Raw genomic sequence first — 23,067 nt, 5'->3', positions numbered from 1 at the left:
AATTGTCTTAACTTCTTTCTCTGTGTGCTCGATTCAACCGAATTAGACAAAAAAAAAAAAAATCAATGGTAGCGACCAGTAGAATCAGTGAAGTGAGGGTAAAATAAACCAATCCTGCTTCTCGAATAGGTCTTCATTTGTTTTGGTTTTTTTTGCACAGCACCAAAACTATTCTCGGCGCAGGCCTGGGACGTTCACATGTACGAATGATGAACTACCTCATTTTTGGAAATAAGATTCACATTCCGCAAAGAGACGAGTGAAATTGCAGCATGGTGCATTGTACCATCACTGACCTAGCTGATTTCACCCCCGTCCTCATTTCAGCTAATTTCGGTCAAATGCTTACTCGGTCGATTGGGCTGCTGGCAGGATTGAGAAACAAAAGGAGCATTCCTTTAAGAAGGCGTTAAAGACAGAATACCAGTGACCATTGCTTGAATGCAGTGTTTCGATTTACAGTAATCCAAGATTCTGCAACAAGGAAAGCTCATCCTCTTTGAAAATCATCACCATGACTCGCTTCCAGAACTTCCCAAACCCATTTAACTTTCTTTCGTATGCACATGTGCTTAGATCCCAGTAGACCCAATGAGGATAAAGTTGTAGGAAGGGACGAGGTTGGGTAACAGGTTTGGAAAGTTTCACAAATACAACATAAAACAGATAAAATGCAATACAAAATTAGCTACCTAAGTACTAATGGTGTCATTGACCATATCAGATCCCCCACAGAGAGAAGGTGGTGTCAATACATTTCAGGCACCCTGGACCACTGATTCTGACCTTTTGACGGCTAAAAGAAACCTAAACGACGACTATAAGAAACCTAAACGGCAGTGACAAAAAGTAAAATAATCTCCAGACATAATGAGACCAAGACATCAGGGTCTGAAATCCTAGGAGTCAGTTAACAGTTAACAGTCAGTTCAAAAGGACGTCCCGCCCACAAGGCCGGCGTTGCATCTCCAACGCCACGGTCGTTCTTCTGCCTCACGTCCCGATTCTCAAAGTACCCTCAATCCGCCGGCGTGGTGACGTGGTTGTGATGCAAGAACAACATCTCCGCCAGGCTCTCCGGCGGTATGTTCCTCCTCTTGTTGGCGACGCCTCCGTCCGTCGCAAAGCCCACCGCGCCGCCGCCCGCGACGGCGGGGGCCGCCAGGTACACCCGGGCCACGGCCGCCAGCAGGGGGAACTGCCCCGCCTTGGCCTTCCACCACTGCAACGGCTCCACCCCGGCGGAGGGCCTCTTGTCGGCCGTGAAGAGGCTCAGCTCCATGTCCGCCGCCTCCTCCTCCGCCGCCTGCGCCGCCATGCCCGCCGCGGGGGGGCCGCCCAGCAGGTCGCCCAGCAGGAACTGCATCCCGGAGAGGCCGCCCTGGGACTCCGCCTCCGTCGAGTCCTTCTCCGCCCCTTCCTCGCCTTCGTCGTCGCTGTCCTCGTCCTCGGCGTCGTCGCAGCCCGTGAAGCGGACGGGCGGGGCGTTCTTGATGCGCTTGCTCCGCCGCGGCTGGTGGTCGTAGGAGTCGGAGGAGGAGAGGGAGGGGCTTCTCTTGATGCGGCCGCCGCCGCGCTCGCCGGACGCGCTCCGCCCCCTCTGGTCCTCCTTCATCATCTTGACCGCCTCCTCCTTCAGCCAATCGTGTGTGGCGGTTTTATCCTGGAGGAGAAGCATGGGAGATGTGATGAGGTGGTGGGAAAATTAAATGGCCCTCGAGTCCAATCAAACACTTTATATGACTGACTGATATTATTAACTGATATTACTAAAATGTATATTTTACAATATATATATTTTGAAATATTACAATATATCTTTTTTTCTTGCCATTTTATATTTTATTGTTTATTTTCAGATTGGGCCTAAAACATTTTTTTGTTTGGTTCCGGTTTCCGACCGACCCTGTCAATTTATGTACGACCCAAATTATATTATGAGCTTTAAAAATAAAATAAAAAATAAAATCTTTATTTTTTTTATGCAAACTATAATTACGTTTTGGTCAGCACCTCTTCATTCTGTACAAGGATGAGCGGATTTTCTCGTTTTTAAATGAAAACAACCTACCTATCATTCGCTACCGCTGGAATTTTTTTTTTTTTTAGGCCTTAGTAAATGCCTTTATTGGTTGTGCACTTTATTGTTTACTTTAGTGTCAGGATATGTCTCATCTTTATCGGTTATGCATGTGGATTTTATCTTTCTCAGTGGGACAGTGGGAAACGTAATTTTTTAATGTGAAGAAATAGATGCAGGAAATACTGACGGCTGACTTGGAAACCAGCAAAGACACTTCATTGTCTCCAAACGTTACCTTGGCCTCCATGAACCCCAGGTGACGGAACTGGGGGTCCAGAGAGCACGCCACGCACAGAATCCGGTTCACCGCGGGGTCCTTGTAGCAGGCTGCCAGCCTCTCCCTCATCCTCATCTTCACCCCCTTGGTGAGGGGCGACACCTCGCCGGGCTGGGACACCAGGTGGCGCGTGAGCAGGCCGATGAGCATGGGCTTGATCATGGAGAGGCAGGGGAAGGCCTCCTTGGCGAGGGTCCGACAGGCGACGTCCATGGGCTTCAGCACCGAGCAGAGCTCCTGCAGAACCGTCCATTCGGACTCGCCGAGAACCGCAGCGCCGCCCGCGCTGGAGTCCCCCTCGACGGGGTGCTCGTGTTTGATGATGGTGCCGTTCTCCAGCTTTATCAGCTCGGAGAGCAGCTTGCTGTGCTTGTTGAGAATGTTTACCGCGGTGAAGAGGCTTTTCCAGCCGAGCGGGCTGTGAGCCCACGACTTTAGATGAGCTCGTTCCCCCGGCGCCATCTTGAGCAGCAGCAGCTCGATCTGAGGGTGGAACGGGTTGCTCGTCGCGTGCGTGAACATTCCCGAGAGGACGTCTTGGAACATTCTCAGGGTGTCCGAGATGATGGGCAACGACATCACTTCTTCGACGCAGCCTCGCACGGCGTTGAAGAAGCAGGGGATGGTCGGGATGGTCGGACTGGGCGCGGGGTCCCGTCCGTCCGGCTCGCCACTTTGTTTGGGCCTTCTCGGGCCCGAGGCGCCGTTCTCCACCGCGTCTCCACCGAGCAGGACCAGGTGGGAGTGAGGGATCCCCCACTCCAGGGCCATCGTCTTCACCTGGGCCACCACCCCGTCCGTCTCCGTCTCCGTCAGCCTCTGGGTGGTCAGCGCCCAGTTCTGAGGATCAAAGTTGGCGTCGACATAGTGCACCCAGAGGGTGGCGTTCCTGCTGGCGTCCCCGAGCCAGACATGCCGCCAGACGTCCACGCTCAGAGTCACCGGGCGCGACGCGTCCGTCGTGTGGCGAAACGACGTCTCCTGGGTCTCCGACTGCGACGTGTAGTCGAACGCGTTCTCGTCCTCGTCTTGGCCCGCCGCGGTGCACCTCAGGAGCTGGCGCAGACGTTTCTCCTCCCTGGCGTGGAGGTCCTTCAGGAGGGCCTCCAGGGCGCGGGCAGTGGGCAGGTCTTTGTTGGACGGCGCGAGGGTATGCATCAACTCCTTGAAACCCTGCCCTTCCACCATGGCCGGTGGGTAGAGGTCCCGGATCAGGAAGTTGCAGACGGCGCTGACCAGAGTGTCCGTGGCCGGAGTACTGAGGAGGAAGGGGGGCGTGGAGGCCCAGTCGGGAGAGCCGCTGCGGGCTGGGGTCAGCGACGTGGACTTCTGAGCTACGGATCACAGTGAGGCGAGACCTCGAGTTAGAAAAGGCGTCGATACAGTGGTGATGGCCGACATACATTCAATAAAGCAAAACAAACAAGTTGAGGTTAAAGGGTGACATATTATACCACCGGGTGCGAGTGCGATGAGCCGTAACAAGCCGTTTTCGCAAATCTGCTTCTTCCGACATCACAAGTGGGCGTGTCGACCCAAATGGATGACGGATAGATAAGCAACGTTTGCTACAGTCCACTGGGTAGGCTGGTAGACTCATCTATCCAGCGCACATCTAGGTGGACACGCCCACTTGTGATGTCAGAAGAGGCAGATTTAAAAAAAACGTCTCGTAGCGGCAAATCACACTCATACCTGCTGGTGTAATAAAACGACTAATTATATTAATTGAGTACAGGGACATTTTTAGAATTACAAAGATGGGCTGCATATAACGACAACCTCTCTTAAGACCTTTAGACCTGAGCCGAGGAGCCCAACGTATTACTCTGAAGATAAGAAGTCAAAGTTATGACGACGAACGCATTACCATATAGAGGGTTCCTGATCCTCTGGCCCCTGATGAACCGATGCGAACTGATCTGGTGCTTGTCCCTCAGGTGGCTCACTGTGTCTCCCAAGGCGACCTGGTTCCCACAGAGCTTACACACTGCCGTGCTCCAGTCGAGGGGCTGACCGCTGGGGTCCGGCCTGAAGCCGTAGAAGTACCAGAGTCTGCTGTGGCCTTGAGTCGGGTGGTTCATGAGGTTCTCCGTCCCGGGGAAAAAGTTGTACTCTTCGTGGAGGTAGGCGGGGCCGTACGCGACTCCGGCGGTGGCAGTGCCGCCACCGGAGTCGAGGGCAGAGTCCGGGGTGGAGGTGCTGGTCACCTTGTGGATGATGGGCATGGCGTCCTGGACCTGGCCGTGGGTGAAGCACAGCGAGGAGCTGGGCTCCTCTAAGGTCACCAGCTGGACGTCCAGGTAGAGGCGCAGGATGCTCTCCTTTTTCCCGAAGTCGCACCTCGTATCGGCGGGATCTGGACGGCAGGAGCGAGAGAAAGTTATGTAACAGAACGATGCTTCCAACTTATTCTTTGAACCTCTATGAACTATTGGTGCTTTTTTCCCCCCAATTAATACAGAGATTCTCTTTGTTTTTTACATTGCACTGACAGACTTTAATTACTGGCAATTACTTTATGATTTATATTGTTTGTTCCGTTTGTCCTTACTTTTGTATTTGCTTTAGCCTCTATTTTCGTTTTCCCTAGCACTACTTTATATTTTTATTGCATTATATCCTGAAACTTCAACTGCTGCTGGGCTGCTGTAACAAAGAAATGTCCATCCATCTATCGAGACAGAGGCCTTGAAGCAGAGCTCAACCAGGAGCATACGTCTGCTGGCTCACCCAGGCACAGTACAGCAGCGTAGTCCTCTCCGATGCGGACCTTGAGCTCTCCTCCCTCGGGGATCGGCTTGGAGGTCTTGTAGTAGATCTGCTGGTTGATCTGGATCACAATCAGGTTGTGATCCTCCTCCTTAGCGGCATATGAGACGTACCTGAAACAATGTGATGTGTAGTCAGATTAACTTCACAGTAGGGATGCACCGAAATGAAAATTCTTGGCCGAAACTGAATACCGAATACCGAATGTGGCTTCTGCTGCTTTTCATTCATTTTTCACCATTGCATAAATCCAACAATTAAATGTCCTTGATAAACTTTTTTGTCTTGCATTTCCATAAAAAAAAATCAATTACAAATTTGATACAAAATATTTATTTAATACTGAACGTTTTCTAACATTCCATCAGACCTTATAGCAAGAATTTAAGAACAATGTACCTTTAAATAAATGAGTAAAACATTTTTATTATTTTTTTTTATCAAAAATAAAAATGTTCTCTGTATTTTTTTTCGGCCTTTTTACTCCTTCGGCCGAAACCCAAAATTATGTTTTCGGCCATTTTCGGCCGAACATTTTCGGTGGCCGTATATTCGGTGCATCCCTAGTTTAGAGAGGGTATGTCATTTTGCTCAAGGGTTGGGCATTTTGCGCAAGGATGTCTTTATGTCCACAGGTAGAATGCAGACATCGGGGTTCAAACCATGACCTTTCAGATTGGGACCGAACACCCAGCAACACTAGACTATCCCGCAACCCTCCACCCCCCCCCCCCAATAACAGGGCCCGTATGATTAATTAAAAGTTCATCTTGACATACTAGGAATATTAATACATCACATTTTTGAAGATGGAGAAGAAAGAGTTACTCAGGACAGGTGGGCAGTGTTACTGAAGCCAATCCGAATGTCTCACCTCATCCAGTTGGATTTGTTTTCATCTGAAGCATCTACGTAGTAGAACTCTGATTCCTCCCTAATCTGGAGATGTGAGCAAAACGTACGGTTAGTTAAACTCAAACAGAGCGGGCAGAACTGATTTCACTCACAAAGTATTCCCAAAGCAGATATGGTTAAACGGTCAATGGGTGGGGTGCCTTGCTCAGGGACACCACGAGCAAGGCACGAGAAAGGACGCTGCTAGAACGGAGCCGGGGATCGAACTGGCAACCTTCCGTTTGCCAGCCGACCCGCACTGGTTCTCATCTAATAAGAAACAAGAGACCCTGCACGCCTGCACGGACGTAGTCCATAATCATGCGGCGAGCCGTTCTCCTGAGGCCGTCTTGATACTCACGATCCAGGCGTGGCTGAGAGTGCTCCGCGGCGCCCCTCGGACCAGCTCCCCCACGAAGGGTCCGAAGACGAGGCCCTCCTGGAGGTGGAGCTTGGCGTGGACGCCCATCTCCACCACCCACTCCTTGGACGAGGCCCCGGGGGACGCCGCCTCGCTGGGCTCGGGCTCCAGCCACAGGTTGAGGCAGAAGGGGAGGGAGAGGGCCGCCCGCGAGGGCCCCACCTCCAGCCCGGGGTCCGCCGGCGGAACCGAGGCGTCCGAGACGTAGTTCTGGGTCGGGGCGGTCAGGGGGCTCGGGCTCGGGCTCGGGGCGTCCTTCAAGGGGTTCTCTGAACCGGAATCCAGAACGGGGAAATCTGAAGACACAAGGGGGTTTTTGGGGTTGAGTAGAGTTTGTCTGACTGCGGGTGAATCGGTGATATAGTGGCACTCCGTCTCACTCCTACTCGTCGTCCTCTGTACCACTTGTTGGGAGTCCGCTGACAGCGTTTGCGACGCGGGGGCGAAAAGACAAGACAATGTTCCTTCGTTTTTAAATGTTCACTTAAAAGTCTTCAAACAAAATACACGTCTTCAACTATATAAACTACGGTCTCACGCACGGTCAAAAAACTGTGTAGCTTCAATCAATGTTAGACTCCAAACTGAATTACGTTACCATCGTTACCGTTATAACTATACAGTGACGTTGTTACGTAAAAATCCCAAAACATAGAGAATAACATATTTACCATTTATACCTCACTAAATTATTAACAGTTTTACACATTATGAATTAACATAAAATTAATATTAGCCTTTTTATATCATTTTAAACTAAGTATTTATTATTAATCAATTATTGGCCTATTGGCTCTTACAGGTGATAATGGTAAATGGGGCAGCCACTCAAAGCTCTGTACAATATTGCCTCGCATTCACCCATTCATGCACACCGACTGCGGCGTCAACCATACAAGGCGACCGCCAGATCGCCAGGAGAAGTCAGGGTGAGGCGTCTCGCTCAGGGACAACTCGACACTCGGCTAAGAGGAGCCGGGGATCAAACTAGCAACCTTCAGGTTACAAGTCAACCGGCTCTACCTCCTTTTTTAGGCTCTCTTGTATGAAAAGTCATGTTTCCCAGATTTGTAAATAAAGATTAATCACGATTATTGTTGGTATCCTAATATATGTTGGTATTGTGTTTGAGATACCACAAATTAGATAAAACTTATATTGGCGTTTTAATGTTTACATTATTATGGTTCCATAAAACATACGTTAAACACACTTTTTTGTATTATTATTGTGATGATCATGCCAACATTAAATGGGAACAGATCAAAACTGCTTACTCCAATAGCTTACTCCAATAGTAGTGAAGTCTGCCTGGGAATAAAGCAAAGGAACAGAAAAGAGTGGATTACAGCAGACACCTGGAAAGTCATAGCAGATAGGAGAGCCCTTAAAAAGAAATGAATGGAAGCCAAGTCAGAGAGGATTAAAGATAAATACAATCAACAATATAGGGAAACCGACAGAACAGTTAAGAGGATGGCAAGAGAAAACAAGAGATATTATATAAACAGTCTTGAAGACCAGGCAGAAGAAGCAGCAAACAAGGGAGAGCAAGGAAAGGTCTACAAAATCACCCGAATAGTCTGCGGTAGGTACCATAGAGCTATAGATACGCTCCGATCACTGACAAACAAGGGCGAACTCTTGCATCAGAGGCAAGGTGGGCTGAACACTTCAGCGAGGTCCTAAACAGACCCCCCACCAACAGCCGAATCAGAGATACAGGAACCTGAGACTGTCCCTGAGGTTAACACTGCACCACCAGAAGAAAAAAGAAATAGTTTCAGCCATCAAATCACTCAAAAACGGAAAAGCCCCCGGGCAAGACAACCTGAATGCAGAACTGTTCAAAGTACACCCAGAACTTTCAGCAAAACTGCTCAGACCACTTTTCACATCCATATGGGAGGGGAAGACGATACCAAACGACTGGTCAAAGGGTGTAATCGTAAAGATCCCCAAGAAAGTTTCCCTAAAAAAACTGCGACAACTGCCTTGGAATTACCCTTTTGTCAATTCATAGTAAAATACTATCAAAGTCATAATACAAAGAATACAAAGTCATAATAGACAAGCAGCTCAGAAGAGAACAAGCAGGGTTTCGGAAAGGAAGAGGGTGTGCCGACCAAATTTTCACACTGTGCAACATTATAGAGCAGTGCACAGAATGACAAAGACAGCTATATATCAATTTTGTAAACTTCGAGAAAGCATTTGACAGCATACACAAAGTGAGGCTGTTTGCGTGGTGTCCGCATTACTCTTCAATACCGTCATATACTGGGTGTTGCGAAGAACAACCGAAGATCAACCTAGAGGCATCGGATCAGACACTATTTACAACACTTGAAGAGCTAGACTTTGCAGACGACTTGACACTGGTTTCCCATACACAACTACAAATACAAGAAAAAACATCCCGTGTCAACAGATTTGCACAACAAATAGGACTGAACATAAGCCAGAAGAAAACAGAGGTGATGACCTTAAAACACACAAAATCCCCCACCTATACAAATAAATGGAATAAATATACCCACAACAGAAGAGTTTAAGTGTAAAAAAACAAGAATAGTTGAGAATGTTAACCATCGACATCAATATCTTTAAGACATGTACAGCTTTACAAAACAATGTGAAGGCGATGCATAGGCCACTTGCAACAATAATTTAAATATTTTCTTCTCGATTGATCCCATTTCAGAACAATGCTTTCAGTAACTCATTTGATCATTTGCACTGGGAGGAAATGCCCAAAACAGAATAAAGTGCAAAGAAATCGGTATTAATAATTATGCTGCCGTATTGTGCGGTGATTTTTTTTAATAACAATAATAATAAAATAAAAAATAAGATTTTCTTATGTATTTATTTTTTGTGTGTGCAAAGATTATGCTGCCAAGTGCCAGTGGTGGCACGCGTGCTATAGGGTTGCCGACCCCCGGTAAAGTGGTATAATGTTATACCACACACACAAAGAGTGTATAGTGCATGCTTTGCATTCATCGCATGATTTCATTCTGGTTCAATCTATCCTGACCATGCTTAGGTTATTTATAATGTTTTAAAGTCTTGGTTGCTGGTAGGCTGATAGAAACGTTCCCAAAATGCATCTGGCTGGCATCTAAATCAAACAGCATCCCCAAATTGGAGCATGATACAACAACCACTTCCAAATCGCTTCCTTTTATTCCTCAGCCTGCACATCCCTGGAAGCATGGTGAAACTCTGTATCATAACGCATGCCAACAACAACAACGATCAGTCCCTCCACTGTGTTCGTACTAACCGCGTGGCTGAGCAACCAGCATCTTCCGGTGGCGGGTCCTCAGGTGAGCTCTGAGGTTGGTCGTGCTCCCGTTCTTGCTGTGAACGATCCTCCGGCACAGACGACATATGGGGTTGCAGGGATCCAGGGGTTTCCCATAATCGTCCGGGATCAGGCCAAAGTACTGCCACACGGTGGACTTGCAGTTGGGTTTGGGGATGAGATCCATGATCGTTTTTTTTGTGCTGCAGCTACTTGCTGCTAGCCCTGTGTGGGAAACACCAACAGCTACACGGTACGACTTCGCGTTTTTGGCCGCACTGGCTCGCCGTAGGCTGCTTTCGTCACCGCCGGCCGGGGAGTGACGTTGCCCTGGTAACCTGATACATTTCGCTACAACTGAACGATACGTGCGTAAAAAGCTGAACACGGAGGATGGCTTCGTGTTTGGTGCCCGATTTCCCCGCCGTGATGATGGCTCTGCAACATTTAGGGGAACTGGAGAGGCAGTTCAAGGAGGAGAAGGTGCCATTCAATACTGAGGCCAGCCATCATCTAAAGGAGATAGCAGCTGCTGTCACCAAGCTGGAGACGTCCAGGCGCTCAGTCCACGAGCAGCTGGAGGTGGAGACCATAGAGAACGGCAAAGTCAGACACCAGATTCACAAGTTCCAAGAAAAAATCAGCAAGGACATCATGGCCGACGTGACCGCGGCCAGGGAGTCCAACGCCAAGGAGATAGCGGACCTGCACGCCGAACTGAACAGCACTGCAGATCTTCAGCGAGCCACGACGGACCGTCAGGAGGAGATCCTCAGACAGAATCGCCTGCTGGTCCCCGAGAGGGACCAGGTGAGGGCCAAACACGACAGCGACACGGCCGTCCTCAACCACCGGATCTCCCTGAAGCACAGCGCTCAGGCTCAGCTGCAGCGGTCTCTGGACAAGGTGGCGGAGCTCAGAGGCTGCATCGCCGCCGCGGAGGAGAGCAAATCATCCCTGGAGCGCGACATGGCGAGAGAGAGCGCGGCGTTCGACGACACCAAGGACGGCCTCATGGTCGAGCTAGAGCGGGTTGCCAATTCCGTGTTGAAGCAGAAGCAGGAGAACGCCATGAGGCAGAAGAAGCTGAGCGATTTCAACAACTTGCGCATGGACCGGGACGACCAGCTGGCCGACTTGACGCAGCACGGGGCCAATCTGGGGCGCACCGTGGAGCGGCTCACGGCGTCGCGCGGCTTGCACGAGGTGCAGTTGAAGGAGGCGGTGGCCGGCCACCAGGAGGCCGGCCACCAGGTGGAGAGCGCCGAGCGGGAGCTGTGCGAGCTGCGCCGCCACTACGGGGCCGCCGGCCAGCGGCTCCAGGAGGACCTCGTACTGCTGGACCAGGAGATAGAGGAGGGGACGGCGGCCGGGGTGGTCTACAGGAGGACCCTGGCCGCCGCCGAGGAGCGCGCCAAGGTGCAGCGGCGGGAGGAGAACGAGATGCGGGCCGTCCACCTCACCGTGTCGGAGCGCCTGGAGAGCACCACCCGCCGGCTGGATGAGCAGCTGGCCTCCATCACCCGGCACGGCGCCCAGGCGTGCATGATGGAGGTGGAGACGGGCCGTCTGCTGGAGAGCAACCTCCTCAACGTGGGCCTCTACCAGGAGGACCAGGAGAAGGCGCGCGGCCGGCTGGGGACGGAGCAGTGGAACCTGGGCGAGGCGGAGGTGGAGAAGCGGGAGCAGGGGATCCTCCAGGAGGAGGCGCGGAAGGCGCAGGAGGCGCGCGTCGACAAGGCGACCGCGGCCATACGCGTCGCCAGGGAGAAACACGGCAGCCTGTGCCTGGAGGAGGTGGCGCTGCGGCGGGAGCTGGCGTCCAACGACGAGGTGGACGCCCTGACCCGTCGGCTGACCCGCGCCGAGATGGACTTTGTCCAGATGGAGACGGAGTACCGCGAGGAGGTGGAGCGGCTCGCCGGGGAGACGGAGCAGCTCCAGAGGGAGGCCGAGGCGAAGGAGAGGCAGCTGGAGGAGGGGGAGGCCGCGCTGAGCCAGGCGGAGGCCCGCCACCTGCGGGAGGAGGCCTCGTTCCAGGGGCTGGAGCGTCTCATCGCGGCGCAGCACGGGGAGAAAGCCCGCCTGGAGGGCTCCACGAAGGGGCTCCGGGGAGAGACGGCCGTGCTGCTGGGGCCCCGGGAGGAGACGAAGGCCGGGCTGGAGGCCGGGCGGGCCCGCCACAGGGAGCTGATGGTCGGCCAGGCCTCGGAGCTCCTGGCGGTGGAGGCCCGGATCCAGGACGGCGGGCGGCGGCTGGAGGCGGTGAGCCTAGAGAACTCCAGGCTGCGGCTCAGCGTGCTGAAGATGGAGGAGGACATGGCCAGCGCCAGGAGTGCCACGGAGAGGCACGGGAGGGCCGTCGTGGCCAGGGGAGAGCAGGAGCAGGCGGCGTTGGCGCGGCTGCTGCGGGCCTGGGGAGAGGACCAGGCCGTGACGCGGGAGGGGTGTGACGGATACAGGCCCTTGGTGGAGGCGTTCGGGGCGCTGCTGGGGCGCCTGGGGACCAGAAGCACTCAGTTCGAGGGCGTCGCCGAACGAGTGCGACAGCAGCTGCTGCACATCAGCAAACTAGGCTACTAGACGGGGGTTATTATAGAGAATGGGGTTGTAAACAGGACACCACTTTCTGTTATAGTTCAATGTGTGTGTTACATTGTACGGGTGTAAATGTGTGTTTGTGTTTACATTTCATTTTGTGCAACTTTCCCCAACCTCAAAGATGCCTTATGAAGATTTGTATCGGATCCTAAAGCAATATGATATATAATAAATGCCTTGAATAATATTTAGGTTTTTATTTAGAAACTTTTTAACATTTCAAATGACTATTTTCTGCATTTAAACTATTTGCACTCATAATTCTCATAAACATGACTCCCATAATCACACCCTATGTTTTCCCTTTCGCAAATATATATTCATAACCACAACAGGCGTACAAAAGACCGCCTTTAGATAAATACCATTGATATCGTCGCTACCCTTACACACCTTGTCCTAAAACACCTGGACTTACCGAATCACAAACCAAATGCTAGAGTACGGTTTATTGACTACTCTGCTTTCAACACCATCAAACTGGATTTACTTCTCTCCAAATGCAACAGTTGGACATAAACCCATACCATATTCATTGGTACCACTCTTTCCTCATCCGTAGGCAGCTGTTCAGAGTTAACAAGACGCTCTACCCGCTGGTCACAACGAGCAGTGGAACGCCACAAGGATGTGTGAGCTCACTACTGCTTTTCCAATGTATACCAACGATTGCACCATCAGCACCCCTGACCATAGCCTCAGCAAATTTCCGGATGATACGGCACTGGTGGCCCTGATGACAGAGGAGATGGAACCTGACCTCTACTATGAGAGTGAAGAGATTGGTCCAATGGGGAGAGCAAAATGCCCTCACAATGAATCCAATCAAAACACAGGGGGTCATCTTTGGCACAGTTCAACACGCACCCACCCCAGTCATAATTCATGACAAACCCATAAAACAGTCAGCATCCTTCAAATATCTAGGGGTATATGTGGATAGTGTCTTCTCCTGGTCACAGCAAGTGGATTACATTTGCAACAAAGTCCAACAGAGAACTCATTTTCTGAGAAGACTTAGATCCTTTGGAGCCAGTCAGGACATCCTACATCAATTCTTTACAAAGCATACCGCAGTATGGGGGTGGCAGTTTAGTTCTGTGGTCTCTTAGTCCAGTTAAATTACAGGATACTAAGACTTCTGAGCATTTTCTCAAAGCTGGTGGGCCACACAATGACGGTCACTTCTATGACAGCTGAACTAAGCATATGCTCAGGAAGGCAGACAAGATAGCTTTAGACCCCTCTCACGTCTTAAATAAGGAGCATCAGCTCCTGTCGTCCGGAAGACTCTTTAGAATGCCTAGCTGCAGGAGAAACAAATGAAAACACTTATTTCTCCCTCATTCGATATCATTGTTCAACCAACAGAGAAGAGTAAAGTATAGGCTCCACATACATCCCACATGCAAACACACTACACACTCCCAATATCACTACACACACCCCAGAGAAATCAATGGCCTTTAATTTATTGGACTGTGAGACCCCTGACTCTTTTATTTATCTGTGTTTATGGACTCTTGGGGCCTCATGTACTAAGGTTGCGTACGCACAAAAACGTGGCGTACGTCCTTTTCCACGCTCACGTTCAGATGTACAAAACGTGAAATGATCGTAAAAATGTGCGGTCCCCACGCCAGCTCCAGAGCTGTCGTACGCACGTTTCTACAGCTATTGTTCCTTTGGCGACACTTAGAGGTGACGCTGGGAAACTGGGAAAAAAGGTGAAAACAATGACTCAGAGTGATTTGCACATCAGAGACACACTAATGAACAATCAACACACCTTGCAATTATATGGGTGGCTATAAAAGCATGCGCAATGGATGAAGAAAATTGTTTTAAAAATGGCTGCGTTAGCGTTGTTAGAGGACATCGCAAATGGTCAAATCCGAAGGGCGCTGGAGACGCCGGGGCCGGGAGCAAACCGTGCCCTCTCCTTGCTTGTCTATTCAAAAATAAAAAAATTAAGTTCATAAACACGAGTCAAAGTCTTTAATATCCTGGCATCTTTACGCACGACTTATGTGTATTGCAAGCAGCCAATTGTATGACCAGTATAATTACAGCATTTATGACTTCAGCATATTTACCTTGGGGATGATCGGTGTCCCCTTCATGGGCTCCCACCACTCCGGTGAGAGCTGTGTCACCGATCAAAGCGGCCACTCTCAAATCGAAGGGGGAGAGTTCCCCCACTCCCGTCCCCCCACCTGTTGCGGTCACGCTTCGGCGGTGGGCAGAAACCCTCCGCTTCACCTCCACCTTGAGGTCTGACCACTTTTTTTTAATTTCAGAGTGTGTGCGCTGCTGAGACCCCACTGCATTGACGGCCTCGCAAACACACTCCCACTCACTTCTCTTTTGTTTTGCATTTATCCCTGTTGACAGGGTTCCAATAGCATATGCTTGCGCATTTCTACCTCGTGGAGCAAAATCTCGAGCTCAGACTCTGTGAAGTTTCGTTTTTTGCCTCTGTTCATGGTGCCAGGTGATCGGATTAAGAGGTGAATCTCAGGTCCAGAGGCCTATTTAAATGAAATTGCATATTTAAATGAGGGCGTGGACAGGGAGGAGTTTGGCACCTCGGCATGTGCGCTCAATTCCACGTTGATCGAGATGTACAAAAGAAACGTGCTTGGATCCATGCGTTCGCACACTTTGATACATCTGAATTTATTTGTGCGTAAGACAGTTTCTGGGTTTTGGCGTACGCCAAGTTTCAGTATGAAATCCACGCAAGTCTTAGTACATGAGGCCCTTGGACTCTTAAATGTTGTGTAAATGTTTTTATGTGCTGTTTTAATGTATTTCTATGAGAATTTAAGAGATGTGTAATGCAAGACACATTTCTGTGTAAACGGATATTAAAATGTATGTTATATAATCTAATCTAATCTAAATACAAATCACTCAAATTTAAAACTATGTTTTATATTAACCAAAATGAATGAATTGCGGATTATGCAATCTGCGGTGAAAACCCTTTTTTCAGTACCGGGCTCCAACCAGAAGATGGCACTCTTCAGGTATATTGTCGCCGCTGTGCTGCTGTGACCTTGCTCTGCAGCTGTTGGACGACAGAGTTGCACACACACACACACATACACACACAAAGACACAGATAATAGACTCAATACGAACACAAACCCGCACACGGGACCTATATAGACTTTAACGTCACGCACATGCAACCCTATGTGCTGGTGGTGTGAGGAGACAGCTGCTGGGGAGCTCAGAGGAAGGTAGCAGTCTGTTGTGGTAAGGGCTGGCATCAGCACTTTGCTTGTTGATCCCACTTCATGTTTTGTCTCTTGGTTCATATCTTGAATCTCTTTAATAGCTCTGTGTGGTCAATAGTTAGCATCTTTATTTGGCAAGCAATATTGTTCCTTTTTTAAAAAGAATCTTTCTCTGTATGTATTCTTTTGTATTTTATATAACTTCTGATACTATTTATACCTACCTACAAGATTTATTTAGTTTGATGCACAACAAGAATGTATTGAATTGACTTAAGAGTGACGTAAAGGGCTTGTCAGATGATTGTTTATTATTTAATGGGAGTGGTCCTTGCTCCTTTGGCAAACATGACATGTACTCACACTCTTTCTGATGTGCGTTTTAGATGGCTGCTTTCACCAGAGTTGTGTGGGTTTGTGTGTGTGAGGACAGCGAGTGGAGACGTTAAAATGCCACGGCAAAGCAGCTCAAGTGGCAGGAATACAATCTGAAGGTCAACAGTGGAGGAGACACTTAATACCAAAGAAAGGCAGACTAATCAAGCACAGAGAAATACACGTGATCCATCTATCTTTCCTTCTTTCTTTTCTTTTATCACTTTCTTCACAAAGTAACATAGAACAGGCTTAGGTTATGGATTCCCAAGTGTACAGTATAAGAAAAACGTGACATAACAATACCACATTTTAACCAATTCACGTTCTGCATGCAAGACAATCTGTAAAGATAGACCATTTTCTATTTATTTTTCCATTTATGACAACGTCATAAATGGAAAAATAAAATGGTATATTGTTTCAATGGGACCTTTGGCTTACATAACAGATTGGGAAAGGTTGAGTTCAACTGTCCCTCCCAAATAAGTTGTTTTCGTGCTAAAAGTTTAGTCATATGAATAATGTGATTATGTTATTTGGGATAAAGAGATGAAATGGCGTACCCGGTATCCTCCTTGAAATAAGTCATAAATCAACTAGCGTATAGAGTGGGGCTTCAAACCGATTTACTAGGAAATGGGTGTTTGTGTCTAATGTGTTAGAGTGTGTGTGTGTGTGTGTGAGACACACACACCCGCACACACCCACAGACACACCCACACCCACAAAGTGACAGATCGACCCAAGCGCTTGTTTAGTTATATATCCTGTGTGCAATTTATCACTAAACAAGTGTTAGGGTCTTTTGATATTCATTAGAATAGAGATATGTGTGTGTGTTTTCGTTTTGCCACTCAAAACCATGTCTCAGCAGGACTGTGTGTCACTGTGAAGCCTTTGTTGCAGTCGTTCTGCTTTTCTCGGCTAACGTGATAAGCAAGGGGTTGTAAAGTGGCTCCTGATTCACTGTTATATTGTATGAGTCTGTGTCTGCGTGTGCGTGTCTTTGTTTGTTATGTTACCGACGAATTGGGAAATATCTAATTGCCGACAAAGGTTCTTCTTAGAAATGAGTGTAAAATCAATCAGAGCATAAGGCATGGTTCATCACCCATTTTCAAGGAATGACACAGTGCTATTGATTAGACACAGACTTCGGAAAAGTGTGATTTTGATTCACTGTGTGTGTGTGTGTGTGTGTGTGTGTGTGTGTGTGTGTGTGTGTGTGTGTGTGTGTGTGTGCCACCAGTGTTCAGTAAAGTCACTGTGTACCTTCTGCAAGGTTGTCTAGTCTGTCTAGTTTAGTTTTCATTTGATCTTGTGTGTGTGTGTGTGTGTGTGTGTGTGTGTGTGTGTGTGTGTGTGTGTGTGTGTGTGTGTGTGTGTGTGTGTGTGTGTGTTTGCACAGCATAGACCAGAGTAATGCAGAGAGCACCCTGCCAAAACGCTCTATGACCTCTGTCAAAACCCATATGGCTCTGTGACGTCTGCACAACCTAATCCTCCCTTCCTCTCCCCCTCACTCCCTCACTCTCTCCCCCTCTCCCTCTCACGCTCTCTCTCTCCCCCTCACTCTCTCTCCCTCTCCCTACCTCTCTCTCCCACTCCCTCTCCCTCCACCCTCTCACAGCGAACAGTAAACACTGTGTCCGTTTCAGAGCACATGAGCACACACACCCACAGTGTGGCAACACCACATCTGTGTGTCAGCCAGTCATTCTACGTTGCAACAGAACAAACCGGTCGGTGTGTGACTACAACAAAAAGCATCGAACTGGGACCTGGCTACTCGATATTCGCGTGTGTTTTTGTCGCCTGTAGCATCAAAGCGATAGTGATCGGCAGCAACATGGAAACTATGGGTGAGTGAGAGGGTTGTTCGTCGGACGTAAGGGGAGTCAGGCTTCTGGTTTGATCTTCCCGTGTGTGGGGTGTGTTCTAGGTTCCCTCGGGTCCCTTGTTAACTTTAATAGACGAGATGTTTTCAGGGTTCAGTAAGTTGGATGTACCGAGGGGGAAGTGTGAATGGAATGGAAGAGATGTATTTGTCGGGGCTTGTATAGAAATACTAATGAGTTATGTGAACTGAACTGAACTGAACGGAACTATGCGTCTAAATTGTTAAATATTGTTTAATGGAGCAGTTATGTAATAGAGCATGGCATTTAAAGTGTCCACTTGATTAATGTGTGTGTGTGTGTGTGTGTGTGTGTGTGTGTGTGTGTGTGTGTGTGTGTGTGTGTGTGTGTGTGTGTGTGTGTGTGTGTGTGTGTGTGCCTGCGCTTGTTCATGCCCATGTGTGTGTGTGTGTGTTCATGCGGCCAAGCTTTTGTTTACAAGTTTGTGTACAGTCAGCTAATAAACATTTTGGACATTGAGTGCCAGTACGGCTCTTTAAATGTGGCCGATAAAATACACAAGAGGAAAAAAACAAAAACTGACTGTTCATGCCAAGATAACTCACCCCTGTTCCACACTATTTACATATTTTGTCAGCATTTTGTCTGCATGTTGTTTTTGTTGTGTATGCTGTATATCTGTTACTGTCTTTTGACGTGCGGCCCACAAATGTACTATGGAGTGAAAAAGAATTTCCCCCAGGGGACAACAAAGTAAAAGTCATATTGACACATAATGCTATAAAAGCTACATTGATAAAGTCCCCATACTGAAAATATATCTATTTGAAATGACATTGCATGCCGATGTTCGTTCTAACTTTCCTTTTGAAATAATATAAATACAAGTAAGTTAACAGTAGATAACAGTAAAAATTCTCAAAAAAGTGTAACAATATTTTACCAAAGATTTGAACTGGAAAATATTGCATCTCCTTCCTCATCCATCTTGGTTGGTTGCAGTTGATCAAAAGGTTGCTAAGAACAACATGTCATCACGGGCCACGTTTTGTAACGTCAAAAGGATTTCAACACTTCCAGGACATCTTATCTTGAATAGCTCACCGGATGAAAAACATGCGTCAGGAAACCGCTTGTAACAATGTGCCAAGGAAATCATGCCTCACTCGGGTCAAAACAAGACTCCTTCGGTCAATCTTTAGTCATGGAAATAATATGTTCAATATGTTAATCATGAAAAATCATGCACAGGTTTAGTCGATGTATTAACGAATACTCAGGTAGACTCATGCAGTTGTGGGTGTGACCTAAGGGAGTTTATATCGGGGCAGGTTGTGGCTTGTATGGGTGGGCGAGGTCATTATTGAGTGGCACTTCGAGTTAATATTGTGCAGCAAAGCGATAATGTGATGAAGCACACATACTGGACCTGGCATGACTCCTCCCTCTTCTGTCCCAGGTTGTCCCATGGGTGGGGGGGCCACCAGACTGTACAGCACCATTGGCGGTGGAGGCCGTTCCCTCCCCCTCACGCCAGCCCACCTCGCCAGACAGAATCCCCCCCCAGAGAGAGAGCCACAGCCATCCCCCTGCAAGGTACGACCTGACGTGTGTTGCATGCATTCACTCATAGCTTACATTTACATTGAAGGCTTTTAGCAGACTTACAAAAAGTACATTTGTCAGAAGGAGGAGAAACAACAGTATATCGCTGTCGGTACAGTGAGGATAGCTCCACTCTACCTCACGTCTTATATGTGAGGGAAGGTCATGACAATCTTTGGTCTACACACTATATTAATAACACGATTACCTGGGGAATAAGCTCAACGCCAGGGTATGATTCCTACAGAATCATGAAAACAAATCAATTCTTCACAATATATATTTATATATTCTTCACAATATTTAACCCTAACCGCTCCTGACGAGCTGGCTGTCGCCTTGCATGGTTGACTCTGCCGTCGGTGTGTCAATGTCTGTATTAACGGTATTAAAGTCGCTTTGGTTAGAAGTGTCTGCTAAATGCCCTAATTGTAATTGTAAAATATCCCACCTCGAGTACATTTGAGAAACGTTGAGTGCATGAAAGGCAGCCAAGACATCAGTGAATTACATCTTCGAATACTAAAACAAGCGGTTTAATTTACATTAAGGCCATTTAGCAGATGCTTATATCCAAAATGACTTACAATAAGTACATTTGTCAGAAGAAAGAGAAAGAATAAATCTCTGTCGGAACAGTAAGGATGTTCAGAGCACCAAAAATCACCTAAAAGGTAAATGGACTACATTTATATAGCGCTTTTCAAACCAGTGGCCACCCAAAGCACTTTACAATACTGCCCAACATTCACCCATTCATGCACACATTCACACACCGACGGCGGAGTCAACAAGACAAGGCGACAGCCGGCTCGTCGGGGGCAGTCAGGGTGAGGCGTCTCGCTCAGTGACACCTCGGCACTCCGCGAGGAGGAGCCGGGGATCGAACCAGCGACCTCCGGGTTACCAGCCGACCCGCCCCTCCCACACCCACCCTGCTGAGCCTCACGCCGCCCCACGGGTTTAACAACGACGGCTCGCTCCCCTGTCTCCCCCCTCCTCCCCCCCCCTCGTAGGACTCCCAGGGGCCGTCCCAGCTTGACCCGGACCCCCTGGAGCAGAAGCTGCTCCGGGAGTGTGAGGAGGCCCTCAGGGGGCGCCCCCCGCGCTTCCACAGGCCCCTGGTCCACTGCGGGGACGGGCAGCGGGCCCCCGGGGCCCCCATCAGGGTGCTGCAGTGGAACATACTGGCCCAAGGTGAGCCCACGGCCCCACGGGGAGACGCTGTCTGAGGGCCACACTGGGGGGGGGGGGGCTCGCAACGGAAACGCACAGCTTTCCGCGCGTGTGTGTGTGTGTGTGTGTGAGTGGTTTTGAATTGATGCACGTGGCCCTGCCATGCGTGTGTGTGAGTGCGTGCTTCCTTGTTGGTGTGTTGGTGCCCGTGTGGTTTTGTGTGCTCGGGCTTCTGTGTGTGTGTGTGTGTGTGTGTGTGTGTGTGTGTGTGTGTGTGTGTGTGTGTGTGTGTGTGTGTGTGTGTGTGTGTGTTTGTGTGTGTGTGCGCGCCCGTGTGTGTGTCCGTGTGTGTGTGTGTGTGTTCTGTCAAATAAAGCGAAAGAAGGAAGAAGAAACCGAGTGCTAATATTGACACACAATGCTATAAAAGCTATATCAGAGGCCTTGCTGATGTTCGTTAGGGGGGGGGACGGACGGTCTTCCTAAAACACACAGCTTTACGTTTTAACATCTCATCTCCCCCAGCTCTGGGTGAGGGGGCCGACTGCTTCGTCCGCTGCCCCCCGGAGGCGCTGAGCTGGCCCGAGAGGAAGTACCTCATCCTGGAGGAGATCCTCACCTACAAACCCCACATCCTGTGTCTGCAAGAGGTGGACCACTACTACGACACCTTCCAGCCCGTGCTGCGCAGCCTGGGCTACGGCGGACACTTCTTCCCCAAGCCCTGGTCGCCGTGCCTGGGCGTCCACGGCAACAACGGCCCCGACGGCTGCGCGCTCTTCTTCGACCAATCGCGTTTCGAGCTTCTCGAGAGCGTGAGCGTGCGACTCTCCGCCCTGCTGATCCCGACCAATCAGGTGTGTGTGTGTGTGTGTGTGTGTAGTCCAAATCAATTGGAGCATAAGGCGTGGTTACTCAAACCAATTTTCAAGGAATGACACAGTACTATTGATTAGACAGACTTTGGAAAAGCGTGATTGTGATTCACTGTCTGTGTGGGTCTGTGTGTATTCATGCGAGTGTCACCAGTGTTCAGGGAAGTCACTGTGTACCTTTTGCACAAAATGTATGACTTAACAAGGGTGTGGGTCTATCTCTATATGTGTGTCTGCAACCACTTACTCGTAAATGTTAGTTCCACGTTTTAAAATTGTGACCACATGTGATTCTTTTTTTTTTTTTTTTCTGACTTTTAAGCAAGAACTAAAACAAAATTTCCAATGTGTCCCTAATCCTCTTTCATAGGCCTCTCATGTGAACTAATCAACCCCCCTTTAACGGTTTGCATCCCTGGTCATCTTTCTCGTCCTCGGCACAGATCGCCGTGGTGACGAAGCTCCGCTGCCGCGCCACGGCCAAGTGCGTGTTCGTGGCGGTGACCCACCTCAAGGCCCGCAGCGGCTGGGAGCGCCTCCGCGGCGCCCAGGGCTCGGACCTCCTGGCCCACCTCCAGACCCTCCTCCACAACCACAGGCACCCGCCCGGGACCACGGGCCCCCCGGACGCCGCCCCCTCCCTGATCATCTGCGGCGATTTCAACGCGGTGCCGGAGGAGGAGGTGTACCAGCGATTCGCCTCGTCCCCGCTGCGCTTGGACTCGGCCTACAAGAAGCTGAGCCGAGACGGCGCCACGGAGCCGCCGTTTACGACGTGGAAGATCCGCCCGAGCGGCGAGTGCTGCAGCACGCTGGACTACATCTGGTACGGCCGGGACTGCCTGCAGGTGGAGGCCGTGCTGGACCTGCCCACCGAGGAGCAGATCGGGCCGGACAGGCTGCCGTCCTTCCACTACCCGTCGGACCACCTCTCGCTGATCTGTGATTTCAGCTTCAAGGAGGAACGCTGAACACCTGACTGATCAGACAGCTGGGCGGGAAGGGGGGGGATGACACCTGACTAGACATTGACAGCAGGAAGGAGGGGAAAGTACAAAGTCATGGCTCATCAGGGATTTCCTCCAGATGGCGATTTGAATATTATTGAGACATAGGGACAGTCCCCTGCCCGTGAAGGAAATGATTGCAGTGGTATGGAAATAGCCAATGGCGGGGCAGTTCAATGTAATAAGATGATTCAATAAAATAACGAGTGATAAAGTGATCTGGGGAGTACAGCCATGGTGAAATATGTACCTTCTACTTTTGAGCCAGCCAAGCCCAGCTTCCCAGCCCAGGGAACGGGTCGAACTGGAGGGGGTCCCCGGGGGTCCCAGACACTGCAACCGCTCCGTGCTTCATCTGCGTTTGGTTATGTGTTATGTGACCACTCCAGCGTGGTCGGCTACCCCCTGGTGGCCCGTCTCAACCCTCTCCCCTACCGAAAGGAATACATTTCCCCCCCTTACAGCTGTGTGAACAGAGGTTAGAATCAAACACATTCTGTGAGTCAAAGTCTTGAGAAACCATCTTAACGTTTTTAAACCATTAAGATGTACTGGTTTGACAAC

The 23,067-nt window shown here is 49.5% G+C and overlaps 2 protein-coding genes across 3 annotated transcripts; one reads left to right on the top strand and one right to left on the bottom strand.

The window, feature by feature from the left end:
• Window positions 1–136: 136 nt before the first annotated feature.
• Window positions 137–9,944, bottom strand: LOC132454698 (E3 SUMO-protein ligase ZBED1-like). The gene is made up of 7 exons (XM_060048216.1): window positions 9,737–9,944; window positions 6,388–6,743; window positions 6,007–6,071; window positions 5,094–5,245; window positions 4,231–4,719; window positions 2,319–3,694; window positions 137–1,663 (listed from the first exon to the last, which is right to left on the bottom strand). Exons 1-7 carry the CDS (start codon window positions 9,942–9,944, stop codon window positions 1,019–1,021), a joined length of 3,291 nt encoding a protein of 1,096 aa, XP_059904199.1. The 3' UTR covers window positions 137–1,018.
• Window positions 9,945–15,471: 5,527 nt separating this feature from the next.
• LOC132454704 (nocturnin-like) lies at window positions 15,472–22,721 on the top strand. Of its 2 annotated transcripts, none has more exons than XM_060048229.1 (5): window positions 15,472–15,622; window positions 19,300–19,436; window positions 20,462–20,642; window positions 21,147–21,478; window positions 21,940–22,721. In XM_060048229.1, the coding sequence occupies exons 2-5, from the start codon at window positions 19,308–19,310 to the stop codon at window positions 22,465–22,467; spliced, it is 1,170 nt and encodes a 389-aa protein (XP_059904212.1). In that variant the 5' UTR covers window positions 15,472–15,622; window positions 19,300–19,307; the 3' UTR covers window positions 22,468–22,721. The 2 variants fall into 2 exon arrangements, with proteins under 2 accessions (XP_059904212.1, XP_059904211.1); XM_060048228.1 differs by lacking the exon at window positions 15,472–15,622 and adding an exon at window positions 17,630–17,843.
• The last annotated feature ends 346 nt before the right edge of the window (window positions 22,722–23,067 follow it).

Source organism: Gadus macrocephalus, chromosome 3 (assembly GCF_031168955.1).
Source record: "Gadus macrocephalus chromosome 3, ASM3116895v1".
NCBI classification, from domain to species: Eukaryota; Metazoa; Chordata; class Actinopteri; order Gadiformes; family Gadidae; genus Gadus; species Gadus macrocephalus.
This window is presented reverse-complemented; position numbering and strand designations above follow the sequence as displayed.

Bases quoted from the DNA above. Each gene is read 5' to 3' on its own strand.
- LOC132454698 (XM_060048216.1), bottom strand. From the start codon at position 9,944: ATGGATCTCATCCCCAAACCCAACTGCAAGTCCACCGTGTGGCAGTAC. The intron at 6,744-9,736 runs GTTAGTACGAAC...TTGTGTCTTCAG, and splicing joins GCTGGTTGCTCAGCCACGCG to ATTTCCCCGTTCTGGATTCC. The intron at 4,720-5,093 runs GTGAGCCAGCAG...CCTGCCGTCCAG, and splicing joins CGCTGCTGTACTGTGCCTGG to ATCCCGCCGATACGAGGTGC.
- LOC132454704 (XM_060048228.1), top strand. From the start codon at position 17,645: ATGAGCACACACACCCACAGTGTGGCAACACCACATCTGTGTGTCAGC. The intron at 19,437-20,461 runs GTACGACCTGAC...CCCCCCTCGTAG, and splicing joins CACAGCCATCCCCCTGCAAG to GACTCCCAGGGGCCGTCCCA. The intron at 20,643-21,146 runs GTGAGCCCACGG...CATCTCCCCCAG, and splicing joins GTGGAACATACTGGCCCAAG to CTCTGGGTGAGGGGGCCGAC.